The sequence below is a fragment of the Morone saxatilis genome, unplaced genomic scaffold (assembly GCF_004916995.1).
Source record: "Morone saxatilis isolate NCDOM2014 unplaced genomic scaffold, NCSU_SB_2.0 Contig18, whole genome shotgun sequence".
In the NCBI taxonomy this organism is placed as follows: Eukaryota; Metazoa; Chordata; class Actinopteri; family Moronidae; genus Morone; species Morone saxatilis.
Genome location: NW_023339740.1, coordinates 22,841,223 through 22,853,280, shown reverse-complemented (window position 1 = coordinate 22,853,280; position 12,058 = coordinate 22,841,223). Strand labels below are relative to the sequence as shown.

At 38.6% G+C, this 12,058-nt stretch overlaps 1 protein-coding gene across 2 annotated transcripts; it reads left to right on the top strand.

Moving 5' to 3' along the window:
* The first annotated feature begins 1,136 nt into the window (after window positions 1-1,136).
* Window positions 1,137-12,016, top strand: padi2 (peptidyl arginine deiminase, type II). 2 transcript variants are annotated; one of them, XM_035662326.1, is made up of 16 exons: window positions 1,137-1,607; window positions 4,086-4,257; window positions 4,824-4,893; window positions 5,192-5,253; window positions 5,739-5,856; window positions 6,238-6,390; window positions 6,554-6,744; window positions 7,185-7,288; window positions 7,582-7,693; window positions 8,126-8,233; window positions 9,199-9,350; window positions 9,502-9,649; window positions 9,820-9,913; window positions 10,015-10,094; window positions 10,638-10,778; window positions 10,912-12,016. In XM_035662326.1, exons 1-16 carry the CDS (start codon window positions 1,453-1,455, stop codon window positions 11,143-11,145), a joined length of 2,094 nt encoding a protein of 697 aa, XP_035518219.1. In that variant the 5' UTR covers window positions 1,137-1,452; the 3' UTR covers window positions 11,146-12,016. The 2 variants fall into 2 exon arrangements, with proteins under 2 accessions (XP_035518219.1, XP_035518220.1); XM_035662327.1 differs by lacking the exon at window positions 1,137-1,607 and adding an exon at window positions 2,154-2,374.
* Window positions 12,017-12,058: the final 42 nt, after the last annotated feature.

The window sequence follows — 12,058 nt, the reverse complement described above, 5'->3', positions numbered from 1 at the left end:
TTAGTAAATAATTGTTAAGGATGGCAATAAAAGTTATGCAACATGTGACAAAAGGCTATGATATTGGCTTTAAAAAAGTAGGCTACTAAAAAGAGTACATTTTATGTATAAAGCACCTTTCACAACAAAGTGATACAAGTGATTTTTATGGGGGAAAATCATTTAAGAACATTTCAGAACAACAATTAAAAGTACAAAGTATGAAATTAAGTCAAATAAACAAAAACAACAGAAAAGTCAGATTAGAACTGTAAAAATAAAACGTAAGGCTCTTAGGACTTTATTTAAGAAATTAAGTTTTGTAAAGTTTAGCAAATGGAGCAGTGTGACCATATTTTCATAAGCAAATTTGTGTGCAGAGGATGTAGAAAATGTACTATACCGGTATATGGATTTAATTCGTCTCTAGCTGCAGTATTATTTATGTATGTAAATAATATCAGCATGTTTAATGTGTTTGCTCCCAGTGGTGGAATGTAACTAAGTACATTTACCCCTAATGTACTTAAGTACACATTGGTGTACTTGTACTTTAGCCCCTTTATTCCACTTTCTATAACTCCACTATATGTCAGAGTGAAATATTGTACTTTTTAACTTATATTTAGTTAGCTTAAGTTACAAATTAAGATAAATACATAAAAACATACAAATAGCCTATAGAATATGATGTTTTGTTATATATAAACTATCCAACAGTACAAATACAAATGAAACAAAAATTTACAGACAATGTATAAATTATTTTGATAATCAATTAAGTAATTTTCCTTGCAAAAACTTTTAATGATTACAGCAAATGCATTGGCTGCTTTTTAAATTATTTTAATCATTTTAATTTATTTTGTTCTAATTTTGAGGTTTGGACTGTTGGTTGGACAAAACAATTGTGAAAGTGTCACCTTGGGATTTTGGGTAACTGTAATGCATTTCTCACTAATTTAAATCAATCAATTAATCTTGAAAAGAATCAATAGATGAATCCATAATGTAAATACTTATTAGTTGCAGTCCAAAACAAAACAGTTAGAAATAGCTCTGCCTCAACAACTAAAAAATCCTGCTTTTATATTAATGCACGAGTAATAATAATCTAAGGATATAATGTTATATAGCCTAATAATTCACAACAGTCACAGGGGAAGTTTTTCTGCACTGTTACTTCACTTTAAGTATTTTGTGGTGTTATTCTATCTTTACCTAAGTAAAGGATCTGAATCCTGAATCCTGAATTCCTTCACCACTGTTTGCACCTCAGACAAAATCCCACGCCTTTCTGCATAATCCAATCAGGAGTCGCACCTGGAGTACTTGACACAGGTTTTCACCCAGCTGCTTCAAGGCAAAGTCTCTCCCTCCTGTCTCAAATTACAAATTGGAATCACATCTCAGAATTAATAGGCTGCCACTACCTTAAGTCCTTCATCAGTGTGAGGAAAACCACAACCAACCATGTTTCAACAACTTTCCCAAACAGTCGAACCTGCTTTCTTACACAAGAAGAGAAAAGTGACTTCAGGATATCATCGGACATGTCGTCTGGACACACAAAATGCGCACAGTGTTCTCCATGTTCTTGGCACCCATATGGAGGCAAACCTGTTCAGGTAAAATGAAACGCGATCGTCGTTTAAACAGACACACCTATACACAAAAAGCACGAATACACACATGTTGTATGTTGTGGATGATGATTAAGATGTTTGTCACTTTCAGGTCGAGCTATTTGTCGAAATATTCTCTCATTCTACTTACTTTCTTGGAGATATTAGAGAAAACTCCTCGAAAGACATAGGGTGTAATTTGTAAACTTGTTTTCTCTCACTCCTGCGCATGCGCCGAAAGTACTAATACTTCTGTAATATAATGATGAGACAGACCACAACTAGCACAAAGCACACTATAATGTTACTCCGTCTGTAATAAATTATTAGTTAATCTGTCACAATGTGTTTCCTCCCATCACGGATCTGTATGAGAACCCTGACACTAAATAAACACAAAAGACACAGGCAAGGCAATGCCTTAGGGGTGAGTGAACAGAGAGAGTAAGTCAAGAGAGAGAGGTGACACGGAGGCTTGGAGGGGGGGGGGTCAGGGTGGTGGCAGCCGGCTGACCAATCAGCGAACACAGAGGCTAAACTGGTCGGTACCTGCAGCCTTCATAATCGCCTGCTACTCTCAGCCACAGTGCCAAGACTGCGTCTATTCGCCTTCTGATAACGGAGCAATTCATTGTCAGTGCCAGTCTGACTGCTTCACACTGCCGGAGGACTGCAGCCATGATTCACCCCCGGACTCTCAGAGTAGATTATGACAAGGCTATAAGCGTTGTATGTGTGGTCGGCTCGGAGCTCAATGTGAACCTGTACAGGTATGGTCTGCTCCAACCTCTTCCCGTTTGCACACACAGGCTTTGTTGTTGTTTTGTTGTTGTTGTTGTGGGGATATGTCGTGCTTATATTGTATTCTGAAGATTTTCTGTTCTGAAATTATTCACGTTCTCCTCAGGAAATATTATATTCTAAGTTAATTTAATTATAGTGTGTCTCATTCTTTATTTTAATGAAGTGATCAATAGTTCAATATTTAACACCCAGGACTAAAAGTTTACATTGATCTATTGATTTACTTAAAAAATGTGCCCAATTTCATGAAACATACACTCAGTTGCCAGTTTATTAGGCAGACTAGACCTAGATAAAACACAGTCCTGCGCTACTTCCTACCTTAATGACCATGTTCCGTTTTCGTTGAAACACAGAGGTGCTGATTCAACTTTATGGTCACTTTGGCCGATACAGTTATAGTCCCAGTTACAACAGCACCACAAACCACATCCTCCAAAATGATCATGAAGTTGATTCAACATCTTTCTAAAACAGCTAACTTTACATTGAAAAACTGGAGGATTGCTGCATTAGACTGTATTCGTAGCAGTTGTACTTACCTAATAAACTGTGAGTGTATAATAATTCCATTGTTAGCCCACATCACCAGAGCTGTGGGGAGGATGTCATTTGTATGCGGATCCTGGTGAAGGCAGCCCTGATGGTCTTTTTGTTTGGCACTGTCGAGAGAATCAGCTGTTGTTGCTGTCCAACAGGAGAGACTTTGTTTTGCCAAAAGTAATGTAGGCTATACTTTCTGCCAATTGCCTACACAACAGAATGAGGCTAGATTACCGACTGGGCAGAGTGGGAGACTGGCACACAGCCTGGATGCCAAGGGACTGTGAGGGATTTTTGGAATAGCCAGATATGAAAGTCTGATATAATTTAAAGGTAGCTCACCCTCACTTGTTTTTCCAAGTCTATCTCAAACCAGTACGCACTACTGAAAGAGTTGTTGGTGGCTGTAATCATTCCTCCTGTGCACTCTTTGTGCTTTGTGCAAAATGCATTTAAAGTTCAGCTGAAGCACATTTGAGACTTTAGCAGTTTAAGTAAAACCTTAGTAAAAAGTGACTAAAATCAAGTGGATATCTTCAAACTTAGAGCCTTATTAGCACAAAAATGTAGCTTTTGATGATTCTGTGCACAGCGCAGTAACTGATCTTTCAATGTACATACGGGCATTTGAGTATTGCTCATTAGGTCAGGATTTTAAAAAGCATTGCATGTCTATAGTGTGGATATATATCCTGTTAGCTCAGTTGACATTACTGAGAAATAGCTGACACGTGGAAAACCTGAGATCAAGTGGTGGTATAGTGTGAGACAGGTCAGGTATCTTGGTCCTTAGGCAGAATACAGGCATGTACTCACCTGTGACTCATACCACGAGAGTAAGTGGTTATTTTTAATAAACCAGAAAAATAAAACCAGCAGCAAGTGTTTAAATCACTTTTCTTGCTATGCTGCCTTCCAGGCAATAAAGAATATAGCCTGACTAACTTCATAATGGCGACAGCTGCTACTTTGGTTTGCCACCTGTTACGAAATTTGAGCTTGTGGCTTGCCTGCATATGCCAACGCTCTTCTTTACTTGTATATAAACAAATATGTGCTCTCACACATACTATGTTTGTGTTGTGTAAACAAGCCCTAACTTGCAGCGAAATGTGCTGTTTTTCTCGGTCTCAGGAGTGCCCCTCCCAACTCCAAGTTCTTCTCTGTGAAGTGCACTTCCAATGTTCAGTACAGCATCACCCCCCCGCCCCAGGAGACATCCCACCTCGCTCCCATCCCGCTCAATGGAAACTCAGTACTACTCATCCGCATGAGCCAGGCCAGTCAATATGAAAATGATAACAAGGTAAAGTATGACAGGAGTGCATGACACTGATATCACAGAGCAGTAAGTCATGGGGCACGAACGACTCCAGGATATGAGCCATTTCTAAAATGCACATGTAGGAACTTTATTCAAACGAAAAACATGACTAGAGTTTTCAGCATTCAGATGAAGTTATAGGAGTTCCTTTTCTGTGGAAGTGTTAAGCAATTTCCATGAAACACAACAGTGTTTCAGTTTTTTTTGAAAGCGTTTTTGTTTTAGAGCCTGAAACCAAACCAGCAAACAAAAAATCTTCTAAACTGAACTGTCTGCAGTCTTATGATTTTATGATTTATGAGTTTGACTAGAAGTATATCAAAGTCAAACTCTCCCTGCAGCATCTGTACCTTTTTTTTGGTGCATCTTTTGATTTAATGATTTATCACTTTTCTAATAACCAGAGGAGATATTCTAAAATATACAGAGCTCAAAGATTTTTTTTTTTGCAGTGTACAGCACTAATACTTTTCAGTCATTTTTTTTCATGCAAAATTTCACAAATGTTATCTTCTACATTTAAATGACCTGTGCCTTTGTTTTATAAGTTGTCTGTCCAGTACTATGGGAAGAATAAAGATGTGTTGGGGAGAGCAGTCCTGCATCTGACAGCTGTTGGTATGTTAAAGAATATGTTATATATGCATATGTTCAGTCTTTTAACTCTGAGTTGTTCTTTTGTCAGCATAATAGCATAGTATAATAATAATAATAATATAATAATACGTAAATACATACATACATGGTAGCATAATAATAGCAGCAGAGCATTAGTGGTGTGTTTTAAATATACATCAAATTCAAGCACGACTCATGTATTTCCTGGAACGGTCTATGATATGAACCACTATCTGGAATATTTTGGCCATGCAAAGTCACTGTGTGATAAACAAAATGCAAAATGTCTGTCACACAGAGATCTCTCTGGATGTGGATGCTGACAGAGATAGTGTTGTGGAGAAAAACAACCCTAATAAGGTGAGCTCAAATGTGTCAGGTTTAGATGGCAAATCTGACACCTAATGAAAGAGATATTTTCTCTTCTTTTCACTTTCTGATAAACAATAACATGCCAAGTGTAACAAACTGAACAGGAGTGCTGCATATTAATCAGTTTGAAGTGTTCCCACTTCCTATTTAGATTTGTAAACTTGTCATGCTGTCTACTGTGTATGAGATCTCTGTATATGCCTGAACAGGCTGTATTCAGAGACCGTTCAAGTTCTGCGTCACCACGTTGTTAAACTTTTCAATTCATTTAACTTTTCTCTGTCAGAGACAAGATCTTTCTGTGAATGTCTTGTTTAAACACATTCTTGTTCCTATATTCTATATTTGTTTCAGAGTTTGATATGTGAAAGTAAACAAGTTACAGCTATTTCACAAAACTTTTCGTACCTTTTAGATTTTCCAGCAAATTGTAAATCAAATTTATTCATGTCTGGTTTGTTTTGTTTTGTTAGGGTTCCTGGAAATGGGGCGCTAATGGGCATGGAGCCATCCTACTGGTCAACTGTGACTCAGAGCGGACCTACTGGAAGAAACCGGACAGTGAGGCGAACTTTGTCTCCAAAGTGTCAGGTAAAATGAAGATGAATTCTCTCTTTCACTCTCATTCTTCACTCTGTTTGATTACGTTCATAACTGTTGTCAGCATTAAAAGGGCACTCATATTTACTTTTGCAAAGTCAGCAGATTAAAGTGGTGATATGGTCAATCAGTTTGATAAAATTGTAAATCTTGAGACCTCTGTGAGTGTAGAGGGCAGGTTGATAAAGCAGGCCTCTCAAATTACTTTGACAAACCAGTAGAGCTGAAATGTGATAGTCAAAACTGATTTTATTCATTATGTTCACATTCACTTGTACATTTATAGCATGCATCTTTTACATTTGCATTCCAAAATCTAGGTTTGAACGACACATCTGAAAAACATTAACATGTCTCACTATGGATGTACAGATCTGAAGGACATGTCTGTCATGGTGCTGCGGACCAGAGGCCCCACTAAGCTCCCAGAGGGTTACAAGCTCACTATGCACATCTCTCAGGGCGACGCAGAGAGTGTCAGAGTCTTCAGGTCCAGATCCTCTGATAAGGCGACTAATGCCCTGCGTGAGTAAAGATGAGGGGTGAGAAAGCCCCAGAACAGATGATGTAACTTACATGTAATTCAGCTGGCTATTTTAGACACTATGTGTTATCTTGAAACTTTTTTTTTTTTTTACTAACCATATTATTGTTTTTTTCAATAATGCTTATCTTGTTCTTACCTTAGAAGGGAAACTCTATAACCTCTTTGTGAAGGACTATCCGCTGGTTCTGAGCAGTGAGGTTCTGTCCCAGGAAGTGCCTTACATCGGAGGCACAGCAGAGATGAACTTTTATGTGGAAGGGCTCAGGTTTCCTGACAAAGACTTTGATGGGCTCATTAGCATCAACCTCAGTCTGTTGGAGCCCATCAGTGAAGTAAGATCTGCTACATTTTTAAAAATGTATTTCACCTCCTACCATGAGTTCATTATTTTGTTTAATCAGTTTATTTCCTGTTTGTGATGAGTTTCAACCACTTCTCACGGTCTTCCTTTTGATGATCTGGTTAAAAGCTCCCAACAAAGCTGATGGACCTTGAGATAAAATTAAACACTTATTTTGGTCAGACTACTTTTTCCAAGGTCAAGAATTAACTTTAACACTCATTAACAACATAATTGAACTTGTTTTGTGAATTGAACAGAAATTAATTTGTTTACTTAAAAACAAAGATTCAGGTTCAGATTAATTTTGTTTTAGATTCTGTTTTCCTTCAGTCAAATTTCCCGTGAAGTTGAATGTATTTGGTCACATTACATTTAAAAAAAGAGGAGTATAGCTGGCAGTACTCAGGAGCCTCTCTCGTGTTTTAATAGGGCCTCCCTGAGACGCCCATTTTCACGGACAAAGTTGTGTTCAGAGTGGCACCGTGGATCATGACACCCAACACCCTCAATCCTGTAGAGGTTTTTGTCTGCAGGTAAGAGCAGATGGATGAATACTAAAGAAGGATGTAGTGTTACACATTCCTCTTAATTTTAACTCATACTACCGAAATTAGCGGACACATGAAAATACCGATTCACAGCAACACTCATGCACCTAAGTTTCCTCATTCTGGTTTTACATTTGTCATTGTTTTTTATCCAAAAGAATTTGAACAACAATGTTTTTGGTAGAATAAGAAGTAAGAAAAGCTGTTTCGAAGTGACACGAAGATTGCAAAATATCGCTTCATAAAAACGTCTTCTCTGCCTGCGGTTACCTTCTCAGCACATCTGATAACTACCAGTTCCTTAAAGGAATGAAGAACCTTGTTACAAAGAGCGGGTACAAGCTCAAGATTTGCCATGAGTATGTGAACAGAGGAGATCGCTGGATGCAGGTAAGAAGAACTAATTTGATCTTTGCTTCTCATTCACATCTATACTGTCTGTGGGAAGTCCTTCAGTGGCATAGTAGTAAAGAGTGGCTGGTGGTTGGGTAGCTGGTATAAAATCCATCCCGCGGCTACATTAACAGTGTCATAGGTTTCATAATCCCCACATTGTGAAATTAAACAGGAAGAAAGTATTATGAGAAACACACTTCTCGTAAAAAAAAATTACAAGCCAGAAAAAGTCAAGTTGGCAACACTGTGATGATTTTCATTAGATTTTCACATCATGAGAAAGAAAAACAAATTACAGGAAAAATTCTGATTTAAATTCACACAGACAAAAGACAATTGGATTTTTTAAACATCAGTTAAGTTGCTATTATTATAATCATATGATAATAAATATAAGGACAGCAGAAATATAATACTATTTTTCAGGATGAGCTGGAGTTTGGCTACATCGACTCACCTCATCACCGGTTTCCTGTTGTTCTGGATTCCCCTCGAGATGGAAAACTCCTGGACTTTCCATATAATGAGCTACTGGTGAGAGAAAGACTCAAATTTCAGGCGTTTGGAGATACAAAATTCTCATAGTGGTATGATTTTTGTTTTATCTTGAAGTCCCCCTCAACTCAGAAATGTGTTGTTGTGTGTGTTTTTGTTACTTCACTCCGATGTTTGAGCTTCACTGTGCAGAATGATGCAAGTGCAGTCTGACACTAGAGGGATATTTTCACATTCATCTGCTGAAGGTGGAACGTTTCTCTGTGCTCGCCATTAATCCGTGTTTAAGACTGAATGTGTGAGCAGGATTTTCTGACATCACAACTAGTTAAGTATTAGTTTGGAAACCTTCAGTGCACATGGACTGAGAACAAAAAGACTTTTCAGTGAAGTAGTCCAGCAGTTACACCTTTGAAATGAAGAATATTTGCATATAATATATGCAAATATTCATATATGTTACAGCCATGAAGTAAACATAATGACTCAGCCAGTTGTAAACAGCAGCATATCAAGCGGATACCCACACACAGATAGTTTTAAAGAAAAATGCTTTTATTCACAAAATAAGGCCATTAACAAAAACAATGGAGTCTGGAGATCTGGCTAAAAAGGCCAAAAATAACAAAAGGATGGAGGAAGTGTGGGCCATAGGATCCAGAGCTTCTCCATCTCAACTCTCAAAACACTGTAACTAAACAATAAAAACAAAGAACCAAAAACTAGACTGCCAGACGTCTACCCTCAAAGGATAAAACACAAAAATAAGGAGCAAAGGAAGTGGAGAGAGCTCCTGCTTCCCTTAAATATGGCAGGGCCACCAACCAATCATCCTCAAAGAGTAGAGAGGAAAAATTTTAGTATTCAATAACAGACATAGATGTAGTTTTAAAAAAGTTAATAGATTTTTTTGCCGAAAAACAGAAATTAGTGTTCAAAGGGTGAGTATTTTCATATGTCTTCAAACAATGGATGGGGATTTTTAACCACCTTCATGTCCTCAGGGCCCCGACTTTGGCTATGTGACGAGGGTGGCCGAGAGAAAGGATGTGAGCAGTCTGGACTCATTCGGTAATCTGGAGGTTAGTCCTCCCGTCACTGTGAATGGAAAAAACTACCCCCTGGGCAGAATCCTCATCGGAGTGGCATTCCCTACGTGAGTTTGCAACAGACCCAGAGATGAGTCCCTGACTTGTAAAGATTATGAATCATTCATATACGAGCAGCTCTTTGTATGATTAATACATCCAGTTCCTTGTTGTAGGCAGAAGATTTGTGAACATACTTGCATTTCTCTATTTTTTAAGGGCAACTAAAGGACGGAACATGACCAAAGTAGTTCAAGACTTCTTGTGGGCTCAGAAGGTTCAGGAGCCCATCGCCTTATTTTCTGACTGGCTCCTCGTCGGCCACATTGATGAATTCATGACCTTTGTTCCTGCACCTGACAGAAAGGTATTATTCCCTTTTAAACAGAAACCACCTCAACTACTGATCTGAAATATACAATAAAAAACAGGAATCTGTTAGCGGTTACAGGTTGATACTGACATTGTAGGATTGTGTAAGCTCTCAGGATACGAGGCAGCCAGTGTTATCTTTGTCTGTTGTGCTTCTGTACACAGGGCTTCCGGCTGCTACTAGCCAGCCCGGACGCAGGCTACAAACTATTCAGAGGCTTACAGAACGATGGACACGGACAGGCCAAACTGTTTGAGGGTAGGCCTGTCTTTAACAATATTATCTGTGGAGAATCAACTGTAATCTACAAAGTCATCATATAATTCTTAGCGCTCACCATGCAAAACTCTTCCAAAAAGGTCTGAAAGATGAAGAGCCGATAACAGTGGATGATATACTCAGTCATGACGGTTTCCAAGCTGAAAATAACTATGTGCAGGTGAGTAGGATTTGTGAGGTTAGACTCAAGCCCAGAAAAGGATGATGAAAGACTGACTCAATCTGTGAAAATCACAAACTACAAAATTTGTAATCTGCACTGTATGGCCAAAGATATGTGGGCAGCCTTTGATACACTGCTTTAACAGCCTCTGCTCTATAGGAAGACTTTCCACAGGCTGCAGGGATTTTCTCCCAGTTCGTCTTCCCTCATTTCCAAATTATTCATACACACTATGTGCTTTACGTAGTCTGTTTGCGTAGCCTACTGCTTCACGATAAGCTGTTTTTGCTTACATGTTTGCGCTTCATTGGAACAGCAGACATTTAACAAACTGTCTCATTGGACAGATGGCATCCTATAAAGTTATCGTGCTCTTCAGTGTAACACACATTGTTAGCGAGTAGGAGTGTCCATATACTTTAGCCCGCACGTAAAAGATAATCTTGAGATAAAATGATGAGCTAATGAGCAAAAGTTAGTTTTAAACTGGCCTGTTGCGCAGTATGTGAAATGGATGATGTTTTTTTACTACCTGCCCAGAGCTGCATCGACTGGAACAGGGATGTCCTAAAGAGAGAGCTGGGCCTGGACGAAGATGACATCATTGACCTGCCAATCCTCTTCAAATTAGAGATGGAGGAGGACAACACGTACAGAGCAGTGGCTTTTTACCCTGACATGGTGTGTTAATCTTCCAATCATTGTTTCCAGTTTAAGAGACATTAAAAGCACTCATCAGGTAGAAATAAGATGCAGGTAAATCAAGGAGCTGATAGCACTGCTGTGAGTCTCATGATCTGACACGTGTTTCCAGGTAAACATGATCGTCTTGGGCAAAAACCTCGGCATCCCAAAGCCCTTCGGCCCCAAGGTGAATGGACGCTGTGCCCTGGAGGCTCAGATGTGCTGCCTGATGGAGGGCCTGGGCCTTAGCTGCACGTTCATCGACGACTTTGCCTCCTACCACAAACTGCTGGGAGAGGTGCACTGCGGCTCCAACGTCCTCAGGGAACCGTTTGCCTTCAAGTGGTGGAACCTGGAGATGTGAATGGAAACTGAACAGTGGGTAGAGATGGCATATTGAGGCAGAAAGATGGGTTGTTTCCAAAACAATTTTCACGCCAAAAAAAGGGCACCTTGGGTTAGCTTTAAGTTGGATATTTCTCTTGTCAAAGCCTTACATTATCTGTCTGCCTTAAAATCATGAAATCCTTAATTTTCTTATCAATCATTTTGGAATATGCGCCTTTTTTCCCCAAATAATGTATGCCTCATTTACATGCAAAAACACTTGCACAGTAACCATAAACATTTACATAGGAAGAATTTGCCCAGGGGTTTGGTATATTGTATGCGTATTCATCTTTATTAAACATTTTTGTTGGCTTTATTTACAAAAAAGGATGAAAAGCAATATTTACAAACAAGTCTTTTGAACAAGGGCTTAAGCAGACTGTTTACAAGAACAGAAATACAATCATTTGAATCGAGCACATAGAGGATTCGCTCGCAGTCTTGTTGTGGTTTGGACCGGCTGTTGGCATACAGTGCAAGCACAGTTAGATGAATGGTACCACATAGTGATGTGCTATAATAATACAGAGCCACAAGGGGGCGTACTTTAACTACTCAAGCATTTCCAAAGTCCAGAGCAAAATCATTTTAAATTATCTTTCTGTAAATCAATTTAAAAGGCTGTAATACACAAATGTGTAATAATTACAGAAAAAGCTCTTTCTATATTTTTTTCTATGCAATCTTTCAAATGCAAAAAGTTACTTTGTTCTTATTTGTAGCTATAAACAGCTTGGTGAATGCAGTATAGAGGCTGTTTTGCTTTTGGTCCAGTGTCTTAAACCTTTTGTACTTTAACAAACTGTAAATTCTGTCATTAATTCACTATAGACAATAAAACTCATGTCCGCTTCAGTCATATCACTGAAATAAAACAACTCTATGTA